The sequence below is a fragment of the Catharus ustulatus genome, chromosome 8 (genome assembly GCF_009819885.2).
Source record: "Catharus ustulatus isolate bCatUst1 chromosome 8, bCatUst1.pri.v2, whole genome shotgun sequence".
Taxonomy (NCBI): domain Eukaryota; kingdom Metazoa; phylum Chordata; class Aves; order Passeriformes; family Turdidae; genus Catharus; species Catharus ustulatus.
This window is the reverse complement of record NC_046228.1, coordinates 31,647,426-31,674,561: the sequence shown is the minus strand read 5'-3', so window position 1 is coordinate 31,674,561 and position 27,136 is coordinate 31,647,426. Positions and strand designations below refer to the sequence as shown.

Here is a 27,136-nt window from a genome sequence, read left to right as displayed (position 1 = left end):
TGCCCTTAATTGAGAAAAACAGTATGAGGAAAAGCAAGAAATGAGTGAAAAATGACCCTGGTATTATTTAGCTGAGTTAATCCCAAATGTAATGCCATGGGTTTAACTGGAATTACGCTGGGGATTAGTTCAGTTGATAGCTGATCACACTCTAATAGCTGCCTGGCTTTGGGAGTTGGTTGAGCAGGTGCTGGTGCCTCCTTCCAGGCCCATTCCTTCACCTCCATGTTTTCCCACTCTGGGCCCTGCTCTTCCTGCAGCAAGACCTCACTTGAGGAACCCCATTTATCCTTTCTCTGCTCCCTTGGGGTTTTCTGTTTGAAGAGTTTATCAGGAGAATGAACCTCAGGGAGCACTGCAGAATCCCAACACCTTTTTCCTTTTCCTTCGAGGGGCTTCACTCAGGGCCCAGTCAGGGCATCAAAGATTTTAAACTCTGCTGGAAGGAAGGACAGAGACTAAACAATAATTTGTGGAGTGCTGGTGATCGTGAGCTGAGCAGGCTCCAGGAAGTGCACAGAGTAGCCTTAGCATGTTGGACCTGGAGGGAGCACTTGCTCTTCCAGGCACGATGAGAAGTGAGGTATCTCCTCCTAGAGGAGAGGCAGCACAGTTGGCACAGCCGTCCTTGCAGCCCTGGCATGGATCCAGGGATGGCTGTGGAGCAGGAGGCAGTGGTCCAGGAGGACAAGTGCTGTGCTGGACAGGACCATACACCCTCAGCTGTAGAATTACCCACCCACTAGCATCTTCCAATCTCTGTCCCTTGCTCAGGGGCCAGCCTAGGGCTGTACTGTGCTTTCCCTCCACCAGGACAGTGCCTGTCCTTTCCTCTGTTCAGCAGAGTTCTGGGACCTGAGCTTTTCCAGCAGTGGAAAACTGAGCATTTGGGGTAAAGCTGTCAGTCATGGGGTTTCTTCTTCCCCTCACCTGCTGCACTTTGTTTGCTGAGAGGTTCCTCTGCGTTTCTTTTCAACTTTTTTAGTACTTTGGCCAAACCCTCAGGGACCAGCCTCCAGCACTGCTTGGTTTTAAACATCATTTTTCCATCATCATCATCATCATCATCCTCGGGAGGTGCTTTTTCGCCTAGCAGCCTTGTGCGGGCTGCTGTTCCCCCTCCCTCTCCTTGTGCCTGGCCGTGGCAGGAGAGCCCCGAGCGCTTCATTCCAGGGCACTTTTACCGTAGTGCGGGACGCGGGTGCCGCGGTTCTCCTTCGGGGGGCGGGGGCCGCGCCCCCGGCCCGGAGCGCCCTGCCCGGTTCCCCGGGGGCCGGACCGGAGGAGGCGGGGGCGGGGGCGGGCGCAGGGCGAGAGGGGCCGGCCCAGGGCCGCGCTACGTGTCCCGCAGCCCTTATAGCCCCGGCCCGGCGGGCCCGCCGCCGCTGCACCATGTCGAGCCCCGAGCACACGGTAGGGACGCGGCGGGGGGCGGGCGGTGCCGCCGGGTCTCTCTGGCTCTCCTGCGCTGGGATCCCCGGGCAGCCGGGGCGCTCCGGGGGTTCGCCAGCCCATCCCTCCATCCCTCGGGGCGGCGGGGATGGCAGCGCTGCCATTCGCATCCCCGCTCCGCATCCCGCACCTGTCCCGCTGTGCCGACCCCGCGGGTCCCCTCCGGGATCGCGCCTCGCTCGTGCCTTTTTGGGTGTCCTGTGCCGCGGTGCCGAGCGGGACAAGGAGCTGGTGAGGCGGTCCCCGCCGCCGTCAGGCTCTCAGCATCGCTGCACAGGCAGCGCTTTGGAGCGCGCACGGCACAGCGCAGCGATCCTAGCCGGGGCGCAGCTCAGTTAGAAATTAAAATTGCAAATCACAGCCGCGGCCAGACAGCGCGTTCCGCTTGCCAGCTGCCCTCCCCTGCTCCTTGGATCTGCGATGGGAGCTCTGGGTTCCTCTCGCTGTGCGTACGTTTTCCAGGTTTTAAATCAGAACCAGAAGAAATCTTGGCGTAAGTCTTTAGGGCTGCTTTTTGCTGGTTGACTTGGTTTTCTTTTTGTTTATTTATTTTTTTTTCAAGTTTGCCATAAACTTTTCCGATGGACTTGATGCATTTTGGACACAGTGGTAGTCTGTCCGGGGAGGAATGCACCAAAAACCACACGGAACAAAGCGCGCCTGTGCGGCGGGGTGTTCTTGGAAACGCGAAAACTGTGGTTTAGGGATTATTTCAGGCAGGGGAGGTGCGAGCCGTGAGCTGTCTATGGGAGTTCTGTTTATTGCTGTGACAGGAGAGAGGCATTACTGAACTTCCAGAATAATCCCTCTCCTTTGCCTCCACCCTGGAAAAATTACCTTTATAAGCGAGTTTGCGGCTGACCTTTGTGCCGTGGCTGTCAAAACAGATGCTATCAGCTTGACAGCTGTAGGCGGATTTTTGTGTGCTTATCTGCCAGGTATCTGATGGAGTGGGAAAAGGCGTGATTTTGCCAATTAGAAGAGGTTTGGGGAGCGATGGTGAAATGGTGATGTCCCATTAGTGATCTTCCTGGCAAGGGACAGCCGCTGTGGCTGCACAGAGTGTACAGGAAGTTCTCTCTCCGAACTGCAACCTCAGCAGCTTCTTGGTTTCAACCATCTCCAACTTATATCAAAGGCATGGATAAGGAATTTCACTGTGTTCAGGGTCCTTTGACATTTTTTGTGCTCAAAGACGATTTGTGTGACGCCTTTTGTAGCTGCAACAGCCAAAGATGTTCCATTTTAAAATGAAGACACAATTCAGTCTGTTGAGATCCCTGTTGATACAGCAGTAGGATCATCCTTCTGTTGCCCCTCTTATTCCCCATTCTTCATTCTCCCAGTAGCACGAATCCTTATTTCTCCACAGTTTCATGATGTGGGCAGTGTGTTAATCTTTGTCCCACACACCAGGTTTGTGAGGCTGGATGTTACCAGCTTTATCACTGGCTGAGATGTCAGAGTTGGGTTTTGCAGGTGATGTTGATCCACTGTCAAATTTTGGAAAGGCACAGCAGTGCCAGCTGTTGTGAGATGGACCACTGTGTTATTTGACAGTGCTCCTCATTTTGCAGATTGGATGAGTGGAAGCCCGGGATTTAAATCCTAAATTCAGCATGAATGCTCTTGCTCCCTGGAGTTTGAATCTGGTTTGAGGATGCTTTAATTGCACACCTATTTGTTAATTGATAATATGGTAAGGTGCAAACAAGAATTTTTGTGTGTTTGTGTGTGTCTGCATGTGTTGTCCTTATAATTGAACATGGCACCTTAATTCTGCCTTGTGTGAAGACCAGAGTCTTGATGTGCAGGAGTCTCTCTTTGGCTGGTTAATATGGAAACCCTTTATGCTCACTTCACTTCTGCTCATAATGCTGCAAGAGGCATGAAGCCCTCTACGTGCCAGGTAGTGCCCTCCTGTTCCAGCCCTCACTGACAGAAAGCCTTTATTTCTGGCTGCTTTCAGGAGTGACTTTGGCCAGGAGAGTGGTCTGTAGCGATGACCTTAAAGCCTTAATGTCCCTCACACAGCCCTCCTGTGTACCTCAGCGGCAAACCCCGCTCTCAGGAGCCAGCACACCGTGAAGGGAGGTGCAGCTGCCCTTGTTCATTGTGTGGGCTCTTGCACAGCGTGGCTTTCAGGGCTGAGGGCTTCTTTGAGCTCTGTGCAAAGAGCAGCTCGTTCTGCCCGCACCTGCGGCGCCGCCGGTATTTCCGCAGCTCGCTGCCTGTGCCCTGGGCCGGGCGGCGTTTTCCTGGCGGGCAGCAGGACACAGATGCTGCACTGTGCTCCAGGAAAGCTTGCCATGGAGCCCAGAGCCACAGACACCCTGGCAGGGTGACTGCCTGCGTGGCCTTGTGTCCCCAAGGCTGTGAGGAAAGTGTAGCTCAGCACATCCCATGGGATGGAGGCATTGGGGTCCTGCTTCCAGCCAGTGAAGTTTCTCCTTGCAGGAGCTTAGGGAGAATGAGAGCCCAGTCCTGAAACTGCCTTTTTCAGGGGAAGTGTTTCAGCTCTGTCACCTGCCTGGTCTTGCAGGAGCATCTCCAGGAATCTGGCTGGTGTGACATCTCTGCAGCGGGCCACGGAGCTGTAACTTCTGCTAGCTCACTTGTGTTTGTGTAGGGTTTATGTGCAAATGATGTGGGCTTATTTAAATTTATTTAAAGAGGAGCAACAACCCACAAGATCAGATGTCAACCCTGAGGAAAGAGGCTTAGTTTCTTTGCCTAAAAACTACTCCCATGTTGAAAAAACCAGAGCTGCAGGGCAGAGTTCAGATGGACTGAGTGATAGCCCAGGTGAAGCAGGAACATCTCCATCAATTTAATTGCCAAGCAACATGAAAGAAAAAGCATATTAAAGCACCCAAACCGTGCATTCATCTCCTCTCACTCTTAACTGTTGCCTTGAACATAAAGAGCAAAACAATTTGAAAGGTGTTTATTTTCAAAGCAGTTCTGAGTAGCTCATTGCAGTGACACTGCCTAGGGGACAGGGCAGCAAAGCCCTGATTTCAGGGAATTAACATGGCTTGCTCTGCTTTGAGTCACTCAAGAAGGTGAGTTTTTTAAAACCCATGTTTTATCCAGAGAGTCACAAGCTGCTTGTTCTTACAGCATGATTTATTCTGTGGAACACAGTGCCCAACTCGCTGCACCATGACATCCAAAGGTGATTGTTTTTCAGCTGCTCATTGCACGGTTGGGATTTCTTGCTTTATTTCCTATTACTTTGTTTGCTTTATATCTCTTTTCTTCGAAGACCATGGGAAGGTGAGGTGATTAACTTTTGTTGCTTTGTTAATTATAACTTTCTCCCCTTTTCTCCCAATTTCTTCTGAAGCCCTTTGCTATTAGAAAGTTCCCTTTCCAGTCTCTTGCCCCCCACCTTGCTGTTTCATTCACTTGGGCTGCCAGTGTGCCAGACCTAACAACCACACTCTGCTCTGTAAGAGCAGGCAGGTTCAATGTGGGGGATTTTCAAGGAAAAAAAGCCAGGAAAAGTTGCAGGTTCCTAAATATGAATGCCTTCTCCTTTCCATGCTTGAGCCCTCCAGGGGTTGGGGAATTAAATAACCATCTTGATGTGGTCTGAGCACCTCTGTTGGTGGTAGTGGTTGTAGTGGTGCTGCCATCCAAGGGGGTGGTGCCATCCCACACATAGAAACCCAGCTGTAATTCCTGCAGCTCTGAGTGGGAGCACTTGGAGTCAGTGTGTTCCTTTGTGTCCTGCTGCTGGACTGGCATAAACACAGACTCCAGCCTCCTCTGGTTTTCAGGCTGCACAGATCCAGTCACAGCCAGTCACAAGTCCCTGCCAAAACCCCTAACACAGGTGGAGGCTTCTATCCGTGCCCCTGCAAGAGCATTTAGTCAATCAGCAAAAGATGCTGGAGGCTCCACACTAGCCAGACATGTGCACTGCAGCTGCAGCTTAGATTCAGGCCACAGAGATTCTGTTTTTCTGGAGGGTTTTCAAGACAAACACTGGTATATTTGCTTTTTTGATTTTTATTTTAACTGGGCTGATGTTGATCCTGGAGGGTGCCTTTAGAAATGAGAAGCCCTTGCCTATCTGAAAGCAGGTGTTTTAGATAACTTACAGCTGTATGTGCCCCCAAAAGATAAGCGGCACGCAGGGCCTGTGTGAGTGCTTGAACCTGTGCTTTGGTCACGCGGCTCGTGCACTTTGCTTCCCTAAAATCCCTTAAGAAAAAGGCTGTGTACTCCAGGCTACCATTTATGAATTTGCTGTTATCATGAGCGGGTTGGCACAGCTGAAGGGAGTGAGAAATAGCTCCTTAATGGTTTCACAGTTTAATCATTTCCAAGTGAAAATTTACACAGAGTGTATCATTAACAAAAGGAGGGATGCAAAAAAAGCCCTGGGCGTGCGTCATGCCACGGGATGCTGGGAAGTTGGGATTTGCCTGTGGGGCTGGTCATTCCTTGCTAGCACTGCCTCCTGTCCCTCCCAGAGTGATCTTTGCTCACAGCTTGGCTCGGTTACAGCTCCACGTGTTAAAAGCTTTGTCTGCTGAGTGGGTGCCAAAATGTGTCCGGAGAGCAGAGCTTGGGGAAGGAGCTGTTTTACACAGATTTGATTTGATTTTCTGTTAGCTGCAGCGCTCTGTGGGTTGTTGAGGTGAGCTTTTTCTGTGCTTGGCTGAAAAACAACGGTCTGCACCTACATTTCCAAGACTTTCTGACCTGGAGGTCTCTGCAGCCTCTCTGGCAGAACAAAATGTTTTCTTCGATATCAAACTGTGTTTTAGCTTCCCATTGTAGTGCAAAAAGTGTGCTTGGGTGGGAGGTCATTTTTTGGGCCTGCCCAGCCCTTCTGATGGGAAGATCATTAGGTTGTGTTGCCAGTGAGCGTGGGAAGAAGGGAAAAAATTCATTTTAGAGGAGGGGAATTTTAGCGGGCTGCTGTGGGGGTCTGAGCTGGGCATGATGAGTCCCCCTAACCATGGCTGGGGCAGCTCATTACATCTCTGGAAAGCTGATCTGAGACCCTGGGGATGGATGTGAGGGGTGTCAAGCTCTCAGGTGCAACCTGAACTCCAGGAGAGCTGCTTTTCAAACATAAATCATTTTTATGTCTTAAATATTGTGAGAGCTGAAGTCTCCATCTGCTGTTGGTCTTATTCTCCACTAGCCTTCTGTGGTAAAACTGGGGGTGATGCCACCCTCTGAGAGATGCTGGGAGTTTGCATGAACGTTTGAGGGACCAATTAACAATCTCCAATGAAAACGTGGAACTGTCCTTGGACCAGCCTTTGAGCAGCGTGGAATGACTAAGGGCTGTGCCTTTGCCTGCTTTAGGGAGGGGTAGGGGAAATGCTGAGCAGCCACTCGTTCAGGCAGAGTCCAACATCCTTGGTGCTGGCTTAGGCCAGGGTCTAGGTAACCCTGTGTGCACTCACACATTGAAAGCCCCTCTTGGAGCTTGTAGGGTTCAGATGCCCTGGAAGATGGGACAGGAAAAGTTCCTCCTCCTGGGTCCCCAACTTGGACTTGTCTCCCTCAGCTGGTCTTGTAGAGCAGCACATTCAGTGTTACAGCAGTGAAAACAGCCCTGTCTTCATCCAGCAGTAATTCTGAGGGAGCTGAGGAGGTGCTGAGTGAGGGAAGATCTGGCCCTGTCCATCGTTCCCAGCAGCAGCCCAGAGTGGGAGCCAGGAAGGAGTTTAAGGCTGGAACATCAGTGCATTGTCCCCCTTTCCACTGATTTAGGACCTGAGATACGAGAGGCCGTGCCTTCCTCCTGATAGCCCTTGATGAACTTTCCTTCCATGAATTCATTGTAAGGACTTTTTCCAGCCTAGTGAACTTTTGGCCTGCCAGGCAAAATTCCCCCATTTAACCGTGTCCTGTGTGATGCTTCTGGCTGAGCTCCCCTGTGCTCCTTCTTGCTGCTGCTTTTGCACTTTGAAAACCCTAAAGAAGCTGCTGAGGTGGAGAGAGGTGTCCCGTGATCTGCTGGTGACCACTGACCCTGCAAAGTCAGGCACATGGGGCACAAGAAGCCAGGTTCAGGGACTGGGCATCCAAGCTGGGGCAGGGAGAGGCCACAGCACTGAGAGCCCACCAGCCTGGGCTGGAGTCCATCTCTTGCCTGTCATCAGGCTGCCACCAGGTCTTGCAGAGGAGAAACCTCCCAGAATAGTAAATTCATTTACAGAATCACTGAATCATTGAGGCTCCAGCCCTTCCTTGGACACCTCCAGGGATGGGGACTCCAAACCTCCCTGGGCAGCCCCTGCCAAGGCCTGAGCACCCTTTCCATGCAGAAATTCCTCCTGCTGTCCAAGCTGAGCCTCCCCTGGCACAGCTTGAGGCCGTTTCCCCTTGTCCTGTCCCTGATCCCTGGCAGCACAGCCCGACCCCCCCTGGCTGTCCCCTCCTGTCAGGGAGTTGTGCAGAGCCACAAGGTTCCCCCTGAGCCTCCTTTTCTCCAGGCTGAGCCCCTTTCCCAGCTCCCTCAGCCCCTGCTGGGGCTCCAGCCCCTTCCCCAGCTCCGTTCCCTTCCCTGGGCTCAGAAATACATACAATTAAAACCTGATGAAGCTGCTTGAAACACCGACCCTCTGTAGCTCCTGCTCCTTATGAAAGCACTGGAGCTTCTCTAAAGACACAGGATTTCTTTCCTTATGTTGGGCATGGTAAAAGGGGGTATCTCATCCTGATGTCATTGAGACCTGCTCCCAGGTTAGGGTGCCTGTCCTGCCACAGCAGGAGGCAGGGCATGTGCAGTGCCATATTTACCATGGACAACCACAGCCCACTAATTAAATTCCTGAATCTCAAACCTAGGGGGAGAAAAAATTATTTACATGTGGCTACAATTCCTACCTGGAAATCTTTTTGATACTGAAGTTAATATGTAGTCAGAATCTGTACCTTTGCCCTCTTTTCCTCTCGTCCCTGCAATCTGAGCGACTGATTCTCAGTTTCCCCTTTCCATAACCGGATCTTTTCTCCAGGAGAAGGTAGAGAAGCGGGGCTGTTCTGGGTGGTTTTTCTGGCAGACATCAAACCAAGGCAGTTCTTCTGCAATTTCAAACCCATTGTTTGCAAAAGGAGCAGGGGCCCAGCTGCTCGGGCGTGTTCATCTGGGGGAGATCGTTTAGCAGAACTGCTCTGAAAATTAAACATTGGGCAACCGCGGAGGGGTTTAGTGTTTGAATTGTTGGTTTTGTCAGTGCCTGACAAAACACTTTGTTTGTTAAATATTTGTTGCCCCTGCAGCTGCCCCTTGAGATTTCGGGAATGAAGGCTGGGAGATTGTTTTTATAACATCTGTCCTGGCCTTACAAGTTTATCCCAAAAATGCAGGCGCACAGGGTGAGTCACTAGCTTTTCTGCATCGAGGAAATTAGAGTTGTGACGTCACCTCATTCCAAGATAAGGAAACGCCTGAGCTGGGAGCCTTCAGAGAGGCAGATTTCAGTACCCAACTGCTGATTTGGACTCACAGTGTAGAAATCAGCATCTGATTTGTGAATGTACTGGAATACAAGCCTGATTTGTTGCTTCTCTTTTTTTTGTGTGTGCCAGTGTTGTATAAAACTTGATTGTGACAACCCAAGCCGTGCGAATTCATGCCAAGAGAGAAATATTTGAGCTACCATCAACAAATAAGGTCTTGCTAAGAGCTCAGAAGTTCTTGTGACTTAAGAAAACACGGCTTCAGCTTAAGAGCAGCTTGAAAATCTCATGTGTTTAGCGGGGTTTGGCACCTCCAGCTGTCTGTCTCCAGGCTGAAAGGCTGCTTGTTTCGGGGCACTGGGATGGCTCTGCTGCTCTCCTTAAGGTTTTCTGTGCTACGTTCCTGGCAGGGCTCTGGGGGCGATGCCAAAAGGAACAGACAACCAGTGCCAAGGAGAGACTGAGTGTGCTGGGCTTTATTCAGAGCCTGGGGTGGGGAAAGGGATCCCAGCCCAGCACCCTGCCTGGGACAGGGAATGCTGGCAGCCCCTCAGCCTCGGCAGGGCTTTGGTGGCACAGCAAGGACACCAGCATGGGAGGTGGTGGCACAGCAGGGAGGTGGGCAGTACAAAAGATGCTTGCAAGGTCCCCCTTCCCCATCTGGGCCTGCATCCTGAGGGGTTAAACAGGCAAAATTTCCAGGGTAACTCTGCCTTGCTGGGGTATTCTCTTGGAAAAGAATGGGGCTGGCTTTGAAACGTTTTCTGCCTTAGTGCAGTAAATGAATATTTGGGGAAAGTCCATGGGTTTTGAGTTACAAGAACTAAGCTAGGATGTAAGAGATGCTAAGGTTTCTCCATTGTTCTTCAATATGATTGTAATCAAATCTTCGCTTCCACAGACAAAACCCCCCCTTTTCCCTCTCTTCCTCTTTTTCTTTGGAGTATCAGTTTTGCTCTTCAGCAAATTGCTCTTTTACAGGAGGTTTTCCCCCCTGGTTGCTCATGGATACAGTATTGCCCTTTTGCCAGAGCAGCCCTGCTAGAAGAAAATAATTTTTAAAGGAAAATTTTGATAAATGTAATTTTTATACATCAAATGCAACTGGCAGGAATAAATATTTTTAGTTGCTCTTTTTTGTTTTTTGCTATGCTGGCAGGAGTTGGGAGAGGTTTTTTTTAATGATAGGGTAGCTCGCTCTCCTGAGGCTTAGGGAAGTGTTTGACTTCAAACTCAGAATCACAGAATCTCCTGGGCTGGAAGGGACCCACAAGGATCATCAAGTCCAATTCCTGACCCAGCACGGGACACTGCAATAATCCCTCCAAGTGCTTGATCCCACTGCTTGCCTGTGCAAGGCAAGTGAAGGCTTGCTTGATGATTCTATCATTTTAAAAGCCCATTCTACCATTTGTAAATAGGATCAGCTGAAAACATTTGGAAAGCCTCTATTTTTATTTTGATCTAATTTTTCCTTGCTGGAGACATGTCCAGGCTGCGGTACTGAAATAGGGTGTGTGTGAAACGCTTGACTGGAAAAAAATGAATCATATTCCTGGTGCTGTGAGCTTGCCCTATAAATAAAAAGGCAGCTGGGGGAGTCCTGACCCTGCCCTGGCTGTTGGGTCAGGGTTTCCCCGGGGCCCTGAGTGCTGCCAGCTGGATGCTGGTCCTGCTGCTGAGTGAGCCGGACGTGTGAGTAACGTAGTGCTCCACAGCCTCGGTGATCCTGATTTCGGGAGCGAGTCCCTCTCTGGAGCAGGATGCTGCTGCAGCCTGCCACGAGCTGTGGCTCCTGGACAGCTTCCAGATCCGTGCCTGTGCCAGCTGCAGCAGGCAGGGTGAATCGAGGACGTTGTAAGGACATGGGGCTTGGACTTGATGGGCCACCGCGATGGCCAGCATGGCTCTTGGGTGCTTCATCTCCTTCTGCAGCATCACAGAGCTCTGCCTTCTCTGGGTGGCAGAGCCTGAGGGTGTTGTGTGCACTCAGGGGATCTCTCTAATGCCCTGCTCAGCTCCCACCTGTCCTTCATTTCCACCCCTCAGCTGTGGAACGTGGTGCTTGCAGTTGTTCTTGCCATGCTCCTGGTCGTGATGCAGCCACGGAGGTGCTGGTTGAAGAACTGGGGATGTGGAGGCAGGAGGATGTGCTGCCATAAGGACCAGAGTTAATACTTGAATTCCTAGTGGGAGATGGCAAAACATCCATGGAGTTTGTTGGGACAGCCCTAAACCCAAAAGGGCAGCAGAGCTGGGGAGGGGCTCTGATAAGGAGCAGCTCAGGGAGCTGGGAAAGGGGCTCAGCCTGGAGAAAAGGAGGCTTGGGAGGGACCTTGTGGTTCTGCACAACTCCCTGACAGGAGGGGACAGCCAGGAGGATATGGACTCTGCTCCAGGGAACAGGGATGAGATTAGAGAAAACAGACCCAAGTTGCACTAGGGGAGGCTTAGATTGGATATTAGGAAACTTTTTTCATGGAGAGGGTTGTAGAATATTGGAATGGGCTGCTCAGGGAAGTGGTGAGATTGCCATCCCTGGAACTGTTCAAAAAACATGTGGATATGGCCCTTGAGGACGTGATGTAGTGGTGGTGCTGGGTTGATGGTTGAACTTGATGGTCTTAAAGGTATTTTCCAACCTTAGCACCTCTATAAGCCTATCATTATAAATGTTTCTTGTCTGCTGCATTTTCTATTAAATGTGCAGTGGTTTTCCTCCCAACAAACATCAGTGATGTCTGGGAGAGGCCCTGCAGACCTCGTGCTTTTAACTGTCAGATGAGAGGAGAAGATGCTCCCTGATAAGATCTCCTGAGTAGTCACACATAATTTATGTGGGCAAGCACAGCTACTCCCTTCCAAGGCCAGTAACTTCAGGAGGAGCTGAGGTCACTCTTTTGGACGCTATGAATTGAGCAATGGTGGCTCTCAGAGCAGAGGACTGATGGTTCCTGATTTCCAGCAAGACTCCCCTATCTCAGAGGCCACATCTCTTTTTTCAGGAGGATCAACTGTCTCTGGCTGCAGCCTGCTTGCACACAGCAGGGCAGCATCTTGTCCCACCAGGGTGATTGATGGAAAGCTTCTTCCCTTTGGAAACCAAGCAAAGAGACCCTTGGCAGGCAGCTCAGTCAAACCTGATCCTAAAGCCAGCCAAGATCTCGGCATCTCTGTGTTCATGGAAGGGTTCAGTAGGAGGGGAGACCAAAAGCAGGGTTGGGATTTGGTTTCTTGGTCTGCTGCAGCCTCAGTCCAAGGTTTGGAGTGATGTGTTTGTTTTTTTCTCGTTTCCTGGATGAGGTAAGGCAGGGTGGGCTGAGCACTGAGCTCATCCAGACAGGGCCAAACAGCAGATTTCCAAGGAGTGGGGAGAGCGTGGCAATGTCATCTTTAACCATCTGTCTGGCAGGGAATGCACAGCCCTTCTTTGGAGATACTGCTGGGACATTTAATGCCTTGTTTGGGCTGAATTATAAGTCAGAAGCTCCTCTCCCAAATCTCATTTCCTTGACCCAGACTATTCCAAGACATGCTTACCAGTGTCCTAAATTGTCCCTGCTAAGGGCCCAACAACCAGCTGTCAATCTTGTGATGATGATTGGATTATCTAATTAAATGTGTTTGATTTGCAGTGACAGGGTTAAAAACCTGAGAGTCAAATTAGTAGGACAGCCCTGCATCTGATTAAACCCCATCCCCTGCTTCTCTCTGCCTCCCAACCATCTTGCAGGATATACTCTTCCTAGGCAAAATCTCTCCAGGATTTGCTATCAGGCCTTTAATGATCAGTTTTCCTGGTGCCTTCACTCTCTTCCACCACACTTCAGCTCTGGCTTCCCAAACCATTCCGAGCTGGTGGATGATGAGCTGGGAAGTTGGTCTTTCCCACTGAAGAGCCCATTCCCAGCTAAGCAAGCTCCCAGCCCCGCCATCCAGTTGCTCAGGGCTGGGAAGAGTTTCCTGGGAAGTTTGAGAACAGAGCAGAAAGATCTGAGGGATTTGGTACCATCTGGAGCTCCCAGCAGGTGGGAGAGGTGTGACAGTGCTGCTGAATTGCCAAAATGCCGTCAGTGATGCTTTCCCAAGCTCCCAAAGGTGCCAGTGTGCAAAATAACAGCTCTGAGATGCTCACACAGCGCAGATTTATGGCACAGCAACCTGTACTTAGGAAAATCTCCTTACCTCAGCTATGTAGGAATGTGCCAGATCCTGCATCTTCCCGAGGTACGGATGTTATCGTGGCTCATCTCCTGTGAGACACAGTCTGAACTCCTGGGAATGGCAGAAAGTTATTCCATGGTGGTGTTGTCTTGCTTTTGCTAGCTCAAAATGTTCAAACTTTTGACAACCCCTTGCAAAAAAACCCCACAAAAAGCAACAGAAAGGAACAAACCACAGAAACCAAGTCTTGAGCTATTTGTCCTTTATTCTCTGAGTCACAGGATGTATAGCATTCACTCACCTTTTCAGGGGCAGGTCTAGAGATGTCTTGGGTTTTTTATAGAAGCACAGACTGGTTTGGGTTGAAAGGGATCTGAAAGGCATCCAGTGCCACCCCTGCCATGGGCAGGGACACCTCCCACTATCCCAGGGTGTTCTAAGCCCCATCCAACCTGGCCTTGGACACTGCCAGGGATCCAGGGGCAGCCACAGCTGCTCTGGGCATCACTCCCCAGTCTTCAGGGAAGGATTTCTTCTGTATGACTAACCTAAATTTCCCCTCTTTCAGTCTGAACCCATTCCCCTTGTTCTGTCACTCTGATAAACAGTCCCTTTCCAGCTTCCTTATAGGCTCCCTAAGATACTGGAAAGTTCTGTGAGCTCTCCATGCACCCTTCTCTTCTGTCTCTCTCTGCATATGTATCCAGGATATATTTATACCCTTGTTGCCTTCTTGTTCTTTCCCTTGCGTGCTCAGTTGGGAACATCATCCTCACAAGTACTTGTGGATATTTCATGTGGGACACTCCTTGTAGAACTGCTGTTGCTGGAGCTGCAGGGCACAACCAGGCTGTTCCACCTGCAGCCTCTGGGGCTTGCAAGGTTGGGAAACACCAGAATTCAGGCCTCTGGCTCAGCCTTGTGCTGGTGCCTTGTTTGCTTGGGAATGCACAGGGACACATCAGGGGTTGTTTCTTCTGCCTCCCATCCCATCCAGCTCGGCACTGCTCCTGCCCAAGTGCAGTTCTCGTGTTACACAGCCAGTAAATTAGCACCTGAAGTCGCTGTTGTTTTGCAAGCCTGATTAAAGTATTAGGTGAGTCTGTCTGTGTTTGAAACTGTCAAGAAGGCAGGGAGGGTGTCTCTGCCCAGACTCTGTCCTGCCTGCCTGCAAGGGGGATCAGTCACCTGGCAGTGCTCCTGCAGCAAAGCCAGTCACCTTCTCCCTACTGAAGGTATCACCACCAGAAACAACCTGGGCAGAGGCAGAGAGATTCCAAAAAACGAGTCTGTGCTGCTGAGACAGAAATCCAACTCACACCGAAGCACCAGAGTTCACCATGCTGGCTCGTTAATGAATTTGCGTTTCTCTCCCATCTGTTTGTCCCAGCAGAGATTTCCTTTTGCACTGAGCGCAGCAAAGGTAACAGAAGTGCTTTGTTGTGCTCTGTTTTCCCAGGCATCCACCAACGTGGTTTACCAAGCCCATCATGTCAGCAGGACTAAGAGAGGACAAGTTGTTGGCACCAGGGGAGGATTCCGAGGCTGCACGGTTTGGCTCACAGGTATTTTTGTCTGGGTGTGAAAGCGTGGCCTCACCTGTGAAACTCCCCGAGTGTGGCTGGCAGGTGGGGATTTGGGATCTGCAGGAAACATCAGCGTTCCCTGTGAGCCAGGAATTGCAAAACATCCCCACATGGGAAACACAGACGCACGGTGCTGGCGCAGCAAGATGTTCTCCCTGGCAGCTGCTGCCCATAACTAATGTTTTTATGGATTTCCCAGCTGCTATCAGGCTCCTTTGAACATGTCAGAGGCCCTCAGGGTAGCACTTGTTGTTCCCAAGTGTGTAGCTGAGGAAGCCTTGGCTCAAATCCAGCCAGTCTTTGGCAGGGGAACGTACCCAGGGTTGTCCAAAGCACGGATGTTTTCATTCAGGAGCGGTGGGAAGTTTTATTGGGACATGTAGGTCTGCTGTGTTTGAGGCAGCACGAGGCAGTCACCTTGTCTGGAGAATAAACACTCCCAGCCACAGAGTCACACTGGAAGTAATCCCTTACATTTGTTTTGTCACCCTTCTCTTCTGCCTTGAAGTATAAACTCATTGTTTGGGGATTAGGGGCTGCCAGACATGACAATTGCATTTCTCACTTCTAATATTTAGACAAGTCTGTCTTTTTCCACTTGTCCAGTTGTTCCTTTGCTTGTTAAATACTGGCATTTTCTTTGGCTGCTGGAGGGTGTTGAAGGATGTACTTGGAAGGATTTGTAAAGCCATTCTGATTTGCCTTCCTGTCACCTTAGATTGTAGATGCTGCATTAAAGCACATTTTTGTGCTGTTCTCCTCCTCAATTTTGAAAGTGCCCAATATGCTTTTATGTAGTTTCTGAAGCCAAAAGCCCTACACAAGGCAATTCCCTTCCTTTTTTTTGAATATTACTCAAAAGTCATGTATCTGAAAGGTTTGAGCTCGCCTGGCTGATGATTATTGTTTGAAATACACACCTAGAGAAGGAGCCTTTGCTGCTGGAGCCTGTCCCACTCCACATGCTTGCAGCAAAAGCCTCTCCTTGGGTTCAGAAAGGGAGAGCAGTCGGCTCTTGACAGTGGGAGCAGAGGGAGGAAGAGGAAGATGCAGAGAGACCTGGAGGAAGCAGCATCCTTTCAAACCTCCCCTACTTCCTGGAACCCACGTGTCCCAGCACGAGAGGCACTGCTGGTTTGGGCCCCTCCAGAGCTTGGGCTGTAGATGCTTTTCTTACCACGTTAATGCCACCCCTTCAATAGTAAGGTTTGAAAAGGGCTCTGTGAAGGATGAGTCCAGCTTCCCTTAGGAAGGAACGAGGTAGGGAACTTCAAGCAGAAGGAGTTTGGCCACCGGTGTCACAGCCACGCTCTCATTTCCATTCTCTTGACCTCAACCCTGACCCCTCGCTTTCCTGCCTCCCCCAGGCCTTTCTGGAGCTGGCAAGACAACCATTGGCTTTGCTCTGGAAGAGTACCTGGTGGCTCATGGCATCCCATGCTACTCCCTGGACGGTGACAACGTCCGGCACGGCTTGAACAAGAACCTGGGCTTCTCGGCGCAGGACCGCGAGGAGAACATCCGGCGCATCGCCGAGGTGGCGCGGCTCTTCGCCGACGCGGGGCTCGTCTGCATCACCAGCTTCATCTCCCCCTTCACAAAGGTAGGCTTTGGAGGGTCCCAGAGACCATCCTGCTCTCTTCTCAACGTCACCTTCCCAGATGATGATTTATGGAGAGGGTTTCCTAAACCCACCGTGGGATGCTCCCTAGGACACCACTGACGCACAGCTGCGTGTTATGAGTGTTTGGAGGGCAGTGACCTCGCTGGATAAATTCAGTGTTCCAAATTGAAGAATAGCTAAGAGGAGTTTGAGATCTCCCTGCCGTTAACTCCTGAGAGGCAGACAAGAGTCACAGCAGCAGCAGCCTGTCCTAGGGCTGTCACTGCTCTCCTGGAAGGAGATTTGACTGCCATTTTCACTTTCTGTAGCTGCTGTTATCAGGCCAGTGCAAGCAGTTCCTTTTTTTCTAGAATCAAGAAATCGCTAAGTTTGGAAAAGATCATCAGGTCTGACTGTTTTGACTTAGGGCAGATAATTGTTCACAATCTAAAGTTCTGCTGTCCTGCCTAACGAAAAGATCTTGAGTTTTTGTGTGGGAAAAATTTAAAACAGATCACAGTTGTAGATTTTTGCCATTTTTTTTAGAAGTATCTTTAAAAGAAAAGGAGGGAAGTGAGGTGAAAAACCCTTATTAGAACTAATGAACATTTAATAAATCTGTAAGAGAGATTAATTTACTGTGTCAATGTCCAGGGAGGCTTTTTTGCTGCAATTCAGATTTTTCCCATCTTTCTTCTAACAGGATCGTCGAAACGCACGGAAAATCCATGAGGCAGCTGGACTTCCTTTCTTTGAAATCTTTGTAGATGCTCCTCTAAATATTTGTGAAAGCAGGGATGTGAAGGGCCTGTACAAAAAGGCAAGAGCTGGAGAGATCAAAGGTATGGAGGAGTGAGATCTTATCTTGCCTTTTTTGGTTTCCAAAGCTTTGGATGCCTTGTCCTGGCAGTGCCACACATAGGGGGAATGTCTAAAGGCCCTTTGCAGTGCACAAGAGGATCCTGTTCCCCTAATCTTACTGTCACAAGTGTCACTTGTTGTACCCAGCATGGCTGAATGCCCCTCCCCCCACCATTGTTTGTATAGTGTTCTTGGCTCTAAGGCAATGATTATTCTGTTAAATAAATTTAATTTGGGGGTTAATTGTCCGTAGGGTTCACGGGGATTGACTCAGAGTATGAGAAACCCGAAGCTCCTGAGCTGGTGCTGAAAACAAACATTGCCTCGGTGTCTGAGTGCATCCAGCAGGTTGTGGAGCTCCTCCAAGCACAGGTGGGTCACTTGTGTGTCACTGTCCCTGGCAGCTTTGGAACCCTGCTTTGGGACACTGTCCTTTTGGTGTGCCTGTGAAAAGCAGCGTGTTACGAGTGCTGCCTGTCTCTGTCTTCCAGAACATCGTGCCCCAAGGCTCAGTCAAGGATGTTCTGGAGCTGTTTGTGCCTGAGGATAAACTCAGCAGTGTCCGGGCTGAGGCAGAGAAGCTGCCAGCAGTGGAGATCAGCAAGGTACTGTCACACATGGGTTCTGACACTGTTTAGCTGCTCCAAGGGTGGAAGCTTCCAGCAGGATGTTGCCAGAGGGGCCTGTGTTCCTCTGATGCCTCTGACCTTTGTGGCTGTGGTTTATGGCAAGCTGAGGTGGGATCCTGACCCTCAGCCATTTTCTGCCATGCCTCCACCCTGTGCTCTAGTGTGTCATTCTCCTCTGCTGTGTCCATACAGCCCCACAAATTCAAACTGCCAGAGGGCAGGGTTAGGTGGGATATTGGGAGGCCCTGGCACAGGGTGCCCAGAGAAGCTGTGGCTGCCCCTGGATCCCTGGAAGTGTCCAAGGCCATTCTTGGAGCACCCTGGGATAGTGGGAGGTGTCCCTGGCCATGGCAGGGGTGGAATGAGATGAGCTGTGAGATCCCTTCCAACCCAAACCATTCTAAGTTGTGCTGTGAAAGTATGTGACTGGCTTAAAAGGCCCCAAGCTACCTCCCCCATGCCTTTCTCCCCCTTATGAGTGTCCTGTATTTGAAGCAAAACAAAGTGAGAATGCTGTTTCAGCAGAAGGGAAGGAAAAGCAACCTCTGAGCGTGACATGGTGGCGGGGGTGTGACAGGAGTGTGACCCCTTTGTTTGTTTTGCAGCTGGATCTGCAGTGGGTGCAGGTGCTGAGCGAAGGCTGGGCCACTCCTCTGAAGGGATTCATGCGGGAGGCAGAGTACCTGCAAGTGCTGCACTTTGGCACCCTGAACAACGGTATGGATCCCCTGTGTCCTCCTGTCCTGCCTGTGGCACACACCAGGGCTCCTGAAGGTGGCCAAGGTCACCCTGCTGTGGCCACAGCCCTGGCTCACAGCTCACAGGAGTTGTTGTGTGGCTCTTGTTGTGCTTGGCTGTACCAGGGTAAATAGAGATGCAAACCCAAAGCTGAGGAAGCAGGGATGCTGCCAGGCTGAGCTGGAGGTGGGAGGAGAAGGCACTGCTTCTTGGAAACTGGGGCAGAGCCTGGTTTGAAGTAAATCTGATTTATCTATGCATTAGCAGCCTGTTAGAGGTGCTTCATCCCTGGAAGTGGCAAAGAGGGCTCAGATGATGACCATCCACAGCTGAGACTGGGGCACAGAATTTTCACCCCATTTCTCAGCTATGGATGCTGTTGCTGTGACTTCACCTGCCCATGGCATGCTCACACTGAGATTTGTAGACCTGGCAGTGATCTCTGCCTTCAGGGACCTGTGTGAGCAAGTCCCTTTGAGCCTTGCATGCCTTCTAGACAATCCTGTGGTCCCACAGGGCAGTGATTTGCTGCTGTTGCTCAGATTTGGGCACCATGCAGCAGAAGCAAAGCTCAGGACTGCTCACTTTGCACAGCAGGAGTGTCTGTGCGAGGGCTCTGCTCCCAGACATGCCATAGCCTTTCACCTCCTGCCCAGTGTGCAAACAGCATTCAGAAGCACATGTTCCTGTTATCAGAGCCTCCTCTGTGGTCTTTGAGCTGCCTGTTGTGCCTGGGGAGGTTGCAGAGAGCCCTGGGACAGCCACGTTGCTCCAGAGCCCCGTACTTTGTGCTGGAGGCTCATCCCAGAGCATATCTGTATTTGGGGTGCCCCCCCAAACCTGTCTGAGCTCTGTGGGCTCTGTGTTCAGGGTTTGTAGAACTCTGTGGGGAGCAGGGACAAAGGCCAGGAGAGCAGCTTTGCAGGGCATGAGCTCTCCAGAGTGAGCTGTGTGTAGCAGGGGGCAGCAGCATCAGTCCCTGGTACACTCTGTCTCCACAGGGCTCTCCAAACTCAGCATCGGTGGGGTCAGGCCCTCAGGGTGACATCTGAGTAGGAAAGAGAACCTTGTCCAGGTGCTCCTGGACAAGCTTTGGGAAGTAGTGGAGGGTTCCATCTCATGATCCTGAGGCTGGGGCATGGCAGTGCCAAGGAGAGACTTGAGCCTGCTCTTCCCAGAGCCATCGGCGCAGCCCTCGCGCCCTGGGGTGGGCAATGGTTTGGGCAGCTCCCATGATTTTTAGGGGTGTTCTTGTTCAAGCCAGTGCTCTAAAGTAAATCCCTCCTGTATGTCCCAGCAGGTGAGTGATGTGCTTTGTGTAGGGCCACCAGGAAGGGGGGTGGGATCTGCAGCAATGCACCAGCGACCCATGACTCCGTTGGCAGGAGTGACAGTGACAGTGGAAGTGTTGGACCACGCTCAGTGTGAGGCTGTGGTAGAACCACAGAGGACCACAGCCACACCAGCAGGAGCTTTTAAATGCTTTGAGTCTTGAAATGGTCTCTGTAACGTGCCCCTGAGCATTAATTATCTTAATTATGTTTGTGTTCTCCCAGGAAAGAAGCGCTTGGTAGCTGGTATGTATGGAACTGTTCTCAGGCTCTGCACAAATTACCTCAACTGACATTCTTTTTGGCCATAATTTTTTGAGATTTACTAAAACAAAAGTTGAAATGATTATGAAATTATTAGAGCCATGGCCTGTTTATGATCCAGGCAGTTAAGTTATGACGTGGCCCGGCACACCCCGTGTCCTAGGGACCAGTCTGCACAAAGATCTCCGTTGTGCAATTTTGTAATTACAGACATGCACTGGAGTGATCTTTTGTTACCTCTCCATCCTGCATTTGGAAATGGAGCCTGAAGATCCCCAGTATCAGCAGCATTTGTGGGTTACATAATGCAGCTTTTTTTGCCTATGCAGACTTCACTGACTGATCATTATTAACATGATTTTAATGTATGAAGCTGATATTGATTGGATCCCATCTGAATATAATTATGATTATTCATGAAAATTGCTGCCTGGCAGATGAATGATACCCAGTTGTGAATTTAAAGTAAATGCAAACATTTCAATAAAAAATAAAGCAAAAATCTGTATCATAGTCAAAATCCTCAAATGGAGACTCTCAAGGATCCAAACTGATTTCAGTCAGATCAGAACAAATTGAATCAGTGATTTGTTTGTGACTGGAAACCCATCGAAGAGACTGATTCTCCAGTATTAACACTGTAGTATCCAAGGAGAAGTGGGAGGACCTCAGTGGAACACTGGGAAATTGGGAGAGTTGGGTTAAAACCAACATGATTTCAAGCTATTTAGGAATTAGAATTATGGAATTAGAAACTGTGTGTGCCCTTACAGACTCACACAGAAGACAGATTAAACATGGGCAGTGCAGGAATGTAAAGGAGGAGGAGTAGCAGTGTAGAGAAAGCCAGAAAAAAGAACCCAAAGGAAAAAAAACACCCCAAATTAAAACTGAGTGTGGTGGAAGAGGCAGCCCAGGAGGTATGCAGGGAATGGAGTGCTCCAGGGAGCACCAGACTGGAGCCATCTCCATAGAGGTGGTTTCAAGCACATCTCTCAATTATCCAGGGTTGCATTTTACAAGCAGATTTAAATTTCTCACCTTCACAAGCAGCTAACGAAGAAGAACCGGGGAAAGGGAGAATGCAGGAACTAAGGAGATGCTCCAGGTGTCTTGGAGACATCTCCAGCCTTTAGATAAGGAGCTTTTATAGTCTGCTATCATCACTATTTATTAGCAGCACAGAGAAAACTGCTGCAAGGACTGATTTTCCACAAAACCATCTGTTTACCACGCTTCCAGAGCTGGTTGGAGTTATTCTCTGCACAGGAGGGTGTTCAACCCCTCCCCTTTGAGGGCTGCAAACCTGATATCCCCTTGGTGCTGACATTCTCACTGTATCTCTCGCTCTACAAGGCCTTTTAATTAAGCCTAAACTGTCCAATTAAGAACGGACACTTAAAGTACAGTAATTTCACAATTACAAGTTGCACTTCCGGGTGTCGGCAACATTTTGTTCTTTGTCCATAAATAAGCTGCACCGGATTATAAGCCGCAAGTTGTTTGCAGTGAGGATCCGCACGCAACTTTCACAAAGTTGCCAATTAGTAACAGAATCGCGGGATAGTGGGGTTTACTGGCTTGGCTTGGGGCTGCTGCGGGCTCGCACTTCCAGGTTGGCAAATTTCTGAATTTCATCCATATATTGGCTGCTCCAGAGTGTAAGCTGCACTTCCAGGTTCGGACCAAAATTTTAGTCAAGGCTTATAATTGTGAAATTACTGTAATTTTACTTTTAACCCAATAACCAATCACCCGTGACCGGCGATGCGGAATTTTCTACCCAAAAATCCGCAGCAGCGGCCGGAGGGCGCTGAGCTCCTCTCTCTGTCTCTCCGCAGACGGCGTGGTGAACCTGAGCATCCCCATCGTGCTGCCGGTGTCGGCGGAGGACAAGCAGCGGCTGGAGGGCAGCGCGGCGCTGGCGCTCAGCTTCCAGGGCCGCCGGGTGGCCGTGCTGCGCGCCCCCGAGTTCTTCGCGCACAGGAAGGAGGAGCGCTGCGCCCGCGTCTGGGGCACCACCTGCCCCCGCCACCCCCACATCCAGGTGGGTCCGGACCCTCCGTGCCATGGGAAGCACGGCCTGGGGGTGAAAGGTGTCTCAAGCTGAAGGTCATCACTGAAGGTTCAATCCCCACGCAGGGCACTGCTTTATCACATTTTCTCTTCTTTCTTCTCTTCTTTCTTCTCTTCTTTCTTCTCTTCTGTCTCTTTTTCCTCTTCTGACTCTTTTTCCTCTTCTGAGAAAAAAGAGCCGGGATTAAAAGCTCGAGAGATGCTATTTTGTGTTCGGACTCAGATGTTTATTAATTCTTATCTATGTTACAGTGAGTTCTACAGCACTTCTAGCTAACAAGCTGAAAATAGTGGTGTGTCTCTCTTTGTACAAGGCCTTTTAAGCCTAAATTTAAATTTAATAACATTTAATAACAATTTAATAATTTAATAATAATTCATTTTTACTTAAGTTATTTTTACTTTTAATCCAATAACCAATCACCCATGACCCTCAATGTGGAATTTTCTATCCAATTACAAAAGTACCACCTAGACCCATGAAGAAGAAAGAGACCTCTGCTCTAAAAAAATCCATCTCACCTTCTATTTTCTAATATTTCTAATACTGTATTCTAAACCCTTAAATTCTAAATTTTCCACCATGTGATATTGCACACTTCTATTCAAACTACCCACCCATGACCCAGGTCTGTCATTCAATTTTGGAAGTCTTCTCCATGGCCTCAGGTCAAAACCAGTGCTTGCTTGAGAGTCAGTGCCTTGTCAGCACAGAAAACCTAAAATTCTCAGTTTCCAGGGTTCCAACAGGTATGGGCTGGAGAAATGAACTTTTCCAAAGTTTTAAGGGTGATGGGTTTCTTGTCTGAGCTTTTTTTTTTTTGAGGGCCATGGGTTTCCTGTCTGAGCTTCCAGCCCGGCTCCTTGCTGCATCCTGAGCAGGCAGGACTGAGTTTTTTTGGCTCTTCCCTACAGGCAGCCAGCAGGGTTGTTACGTTTTTGCAGCTCCTCTCTTCCCACTTACTCTGTGGCAGTACAAGGAGCATCACCCCTCGAAAAGGGAGAGCTCCATACAGTGACTTGAGCTTTCTGCTTTAAAAGTCTACAGCTATGGTGGCTTTTCCCCCTCCCTGAAAATGCCTCGTTAATTAATCAGCAGCAGGCTCATTCCTCCTGTGTATTCCCAGGAGGAAAGAGCAAAGAGGGAGGTGGAGGAAGGTCTTGTGCCTTCCTATAGACTGCTGGCTGCCAGAGGGGAGTCCAGCACCCAGCTGGGTGGGGACTGGGTGGCTGCTGCCCCACTTGATGAGCTTTTGCTGCCCATGGTTGCTCCAATGATGCTTCCCACCTCCGAGAGGGGAAGCTCATCCTATGATGGGGTTGAGCCTCACACTTTTCAAAGGAGACTGGAAGAGGGAGAAGGAGGAGCGTGTTGTCTCCTTTGCATTGAAGGTGTGTGTAATTCCCAGATGGTGATGGAGAGTGGAGACTGGCTGGTTGGTGGAGACCTGGAGGTGCTGGAGAAGATCAAATGGAATGATGGGCTGGACCAGTACCGCCTGACCCCGCTGGCTCTCAAGCAGAAGTTCAGGGAAATGAACGCTGGTGAGTGCCCTGGGTGACACTGATGACAAGGCTCTTCCTGCCCCACAGGGCCTTGGTGGGATCCGTGACTTGCTCAAGCTCACAGTGCTTCCAGCCAATTCTGGGGGTTGTTTGCAGGGATGGGCACTAAAGGGGACTCAGGGCACAGCACAAAAAGTGGCACAGGGTCTCCTAGGCTGGGGCTCCTCACATCCCCCTGGCAGTCAGATCCTCTCTGCACTGACATTCTCGGCCTTCACACCTGTCCCATAGAATCCCAGAATGGTTTGGGTTGGAAGGACCTTGAAACTCATCCCATTCCACCTCCTGCCAAGGGCAGGGACACCTTTCACATTCCCAGGTTGCTCCAAGCCCTGTCCAATGTGGTCCCAGCAGGCTGGCAAGTGTCGGACACCCATCCATGCTTTGGGGAAAGAGCATTGGCCCTCCTGAAGGTGCACTGAGCTTGAGGAGGTGACAGATCACTCAAGACATCAGTGAAGGTGTCCTGTGCTGTGTACTAATGTTGTAGGAGAGCTGATAGGGCTGAAATCAGCCCCAAAGGAAGGGAGCACAGTGAAAACAACCTTGTCAGAGCTGTGTGTGTGAAACACTCAGCTTGCTCGTGTGGAGACAGGACACACAGGTCTCTCATGGCTGAGACAGGGCACACAGATCTCTCCTAACTCTGTGGAAGCTCAGAGTGTGGGAGTGAGGCCTGTGACCCCCTGCCCTTTCCCTTCCAGACGCCGTCTTCGCCTTCCAGCTGCGCAACCCCGTGCACAACGGGCACGCCCTGCTCATGCAGGACACGCGGCGCCAGCTCCTGGAGAGGGGCTACAAGAACCCTGTGCTCCTGCTGCACCCCCTGGGGGGCTGGACCAAGGACGATGATGTCCCTCTGGAGTGGCGCATGAAGCAGCACGCCGCCGTGCTGGAGGAGCAAGTCCTGGACCCCAAGTCCACCATCGTGGCCATCTTCCCCTCTCCCATGCTCTACGCCGGCCCCACAGAGGTAACACAGCCCTTGGCTGCTCAGCCTGTCCATGGGGATTGTGCTCCCAGCCTGCCTGTGCAGCTCTGGAAAACCCCGGGAAGGGAGATGGAGCCATGTCCTCACTCTTGGCTCCTTGCATGGTTTGCCTGTGCTGGCTGCTGCAGCATCTCCCCACAGAGCTCAGCTCCCATCCCCCCATCCTGGGCTGTGGAGGGCTGGGGAGAAGGGATAGAAACAGGCTTCACCTTTTTCTGCCCCCAGGGGTTTCCCTTCTGTCCCTAAACCAGTGGGATGGAAGGGGCGGGTGCTGAACCTCCCCTTCCATGTGCTTGGGAAATACGGAAAACTCAAACTGCGACCTCCGTTTGCTGCCAGCTCGGAGCCAGCCTGATTCCCACACGCTCCCTGTGGATCCTCCCAGGATCCTTTGGCCTCCCTTTCCCCCAGTCCTGAGCCCCTGCATCCCTCCCTGCAGGTGCAGTGGCACTGCCGAGCCCGCATGGTTGCAGGGGCCAACTTCTACATCGTGGGGCGCGACCCGGCGGGAATGCCGCACCCCGACACCAAGCAGGACCTGTACGAGCCCACGCACGGCGGCAAGGTGCTGAGCATGGCCCCCGGCCTCACCTCCGTGGAGATCATCCCCTTCCGCGTGGCTGCCTACAACAAGCTCAAGAGAGCCATGGATTTCTATGACCCCAAAAGGTAACGCAGCGGCGACATCGTGGTTTCCTCACAAACCTCAGAACCGTGGGGTTTGTGGGCGCTTCGGGTTCACAACTTTCCAGGGGATAGGGAAGGAGAGGAATGGGGGGAGAAGCTGGGAAAGCCACCCATATTTTCTGCCAAGAGCTGTTCCCAGATGTCACATGAAACTAAAGATGCCACCTGGGAGGAAAAGCAGCACGGGGCTGAGAGGCAGCCGAAAGGCAAGCTGGGAAGTGTGTTAGGGACACTCCACTCCTCTGGGATGAGGAACCCTGGGGGTGACTCGGGCCAGCTGTGCTGATGTCACCTGTCTCTGTTTTGCACAGGCATGACGATTTTGACTTCATCTCAGGAACACGTATGAGGAAGCTTGCTCGGGAAGGGGAAAACCCCCCGGACGGCTTCATGGCCCCCAAAGCCTGGAAAGTCCTCACCACATACTACCAGTCACTGGAAAAAAAGAATTAACTCCTCCTCCTCCTCCCTAGAAATACCTGTATTAAGAGTGAGCAATGATCGATTGATTCCCTGTGACACAGATCACTTGGCATGACCCTGGGATTTTCCTACCTGGGTCAGAGTGTTTTTTACCAATCAGAAATACTTTGAGCCTGATCCTTCTCCCCCTAAAGCTGTTGGGAGCATCCCCATGGAGCTGGAAGGGATGGGGAGCAGGCCCTTTGTTCCTGGCTGGCACCGGGATGTGCCACCGGGATCATGGTGGTGCTGCCAGGGCCACACAGCAGCTCCCAGTGCAGAGGGATAAAACCTGCCTGGAGCAGAAATGAAGAAGTGCCTTTCCACATTGTGCCTTTGACAGTTTTTGCTAATTAACAGCAGAATCTTTTTAATGCCCTTTTTTAAAAAGGATTTTTTAAGATCAGCTGTGACCACTGCCAGTTCCTTGTGGCTGAGCCAACTTCTCACTGTTTCCTTCCTCCTGCTTGACCTCTTTGGTCAAACAAATCCCAGGCTGAGCATTCCTGTTGCTCCAAGTTCAGCTGTCTGTGAAACTGTGCCATGGTAATCCCTGCACTCAGCCTGGTAAGGGAACCACCATAAAGCCCTGAGATCCCTGAGAAAGCTCTGGAAAGCAGGGAAAAGTCAGGGATGCTGTCACTGTGCTTTCAGGTGTCCTCCTACGTGGCAGAATGGGATCCCCTTTCCCTCTGTATAATAAAGTATTGGAATGGTCTGCCCAGAGAGGTGGTGGAGTCACCACCCCTGGATGTGTTTAAAAAAAGACTGGATGAGACACTCAGTGCCATGGTTTAGTTGAGGTGTTAGGGCATGGGTTGGACTCAATGATCTTGAAGGTCTCTTCCAACACAGTGGTTCTGTGGTTCTGCCCACACTCTTCCCATCCCAAAGGCGAATCCAAGGCAAAACAGCGCAAACACAGTGCAAGGAGAGTCTGGAGAACCAGCTGAGAGGAGATTGAAGCTCCTGCCCTGGTCCACGCCTGTGTGGGTACAGGCGACCTGATTTATTCCATGTCTGCGGGATGGGGCTTGGGATACCCAGAGGATGGCAGGAAAGCCCTTAGGCCCCCCCAGCCCTGTAGGGTGCTGGTGCTGAGCTCCCAGCTCTGGCTGTGGAAAGTTACCCTGGACTTTATCTCCTTCTCCACCCTCCTCCTGACCTGGACTTTGCCTGTGCTGTGCCTGAGGCTTTTGCACTGACTCGCAGCTCCTGCGGTGGCCTCCGAGGGGATGGAGCAGTGACACAACAGCAGAGCTTCCCCGGGCACTCCCGGGAGCCTGGGG

The 27,136-nt window shown here is 50.9% G+C and overlaps 2 protein-coding genes across 2 annotated transcripts in view; both read left to right on the top strand.

Moving 5' to 3' along the window:
• Positions 1 to 14,533, top strand: part of MINPP1 (multiple inositol-polyphosphate phosphatase 1) — a 38,982-nt gene extending 24,449 nt beyond the window's left edge. The window contains exon 6 of the mRNA XM_033066187.1: positions 14,513 to 14,533. The gene's annotated coding sequence lies outside the window, so the exon portion shown is untranslated. The remainder of the gene's footprint in view (positions 1 to 14,512) is intronic.
• PAPSS2 (3'-phosphoadenosine 5'-phosphosulfate synthase 2) lies at positions 1,332 to 26,626 on the top strand. The gene is made up of 12 exons (XM_033066184.1): positions 1,332 to 1,413; positions 14,513 to 14,618; positions 16,007 to 16,242; positions 16,946 to 17,084; positions 17,357 to 17,475; positions 17,595 to 17,708; positions 18,338 to 18,449; positions 21,907 to 22,112; positions 23,551 to 23,686; positions 24,412 to 24,680; positions 25,138 to 25,367; positions 25,697 to 26,626. Exons 1-12 carry the CDS (start codon positions 1,393 to 1,395, stop codon positions 25,836 to 25,838), a joined length of 1,830 nt encoding a protein of 609 aa, XP_032922075.1. The 5' UTR covers positions 1,332 to 1,392; the 3' UTR covers positions 25,839 to 26,626.
• Positions 26,627 to 27,136: the final 510 nt, after the last annotated feature.

Bases quoted from the DNA above. Each gene is read 5' to 3' on its own strand.
- PAPSS2 (XM_033066184.1), top strand. From the start codon at position 1,393: ATGTCGAGCCCCGAGCACACG. The intron at 17,085-17,356 runs GTATGGAGGAGT...AATTGTCCGTAG, and splicing joins AAGAGCTGGAGAGATCAAAG to GGTTCACGGGGATTGACTCA. The intron at 23,687-24,411 runs GTGAGTGCCCTG...TTTCCCTTCCAG, and splicing joins GTTCAGGGAAATGAACGCTG to ACGCCGTCTTCGCCTTCCAG.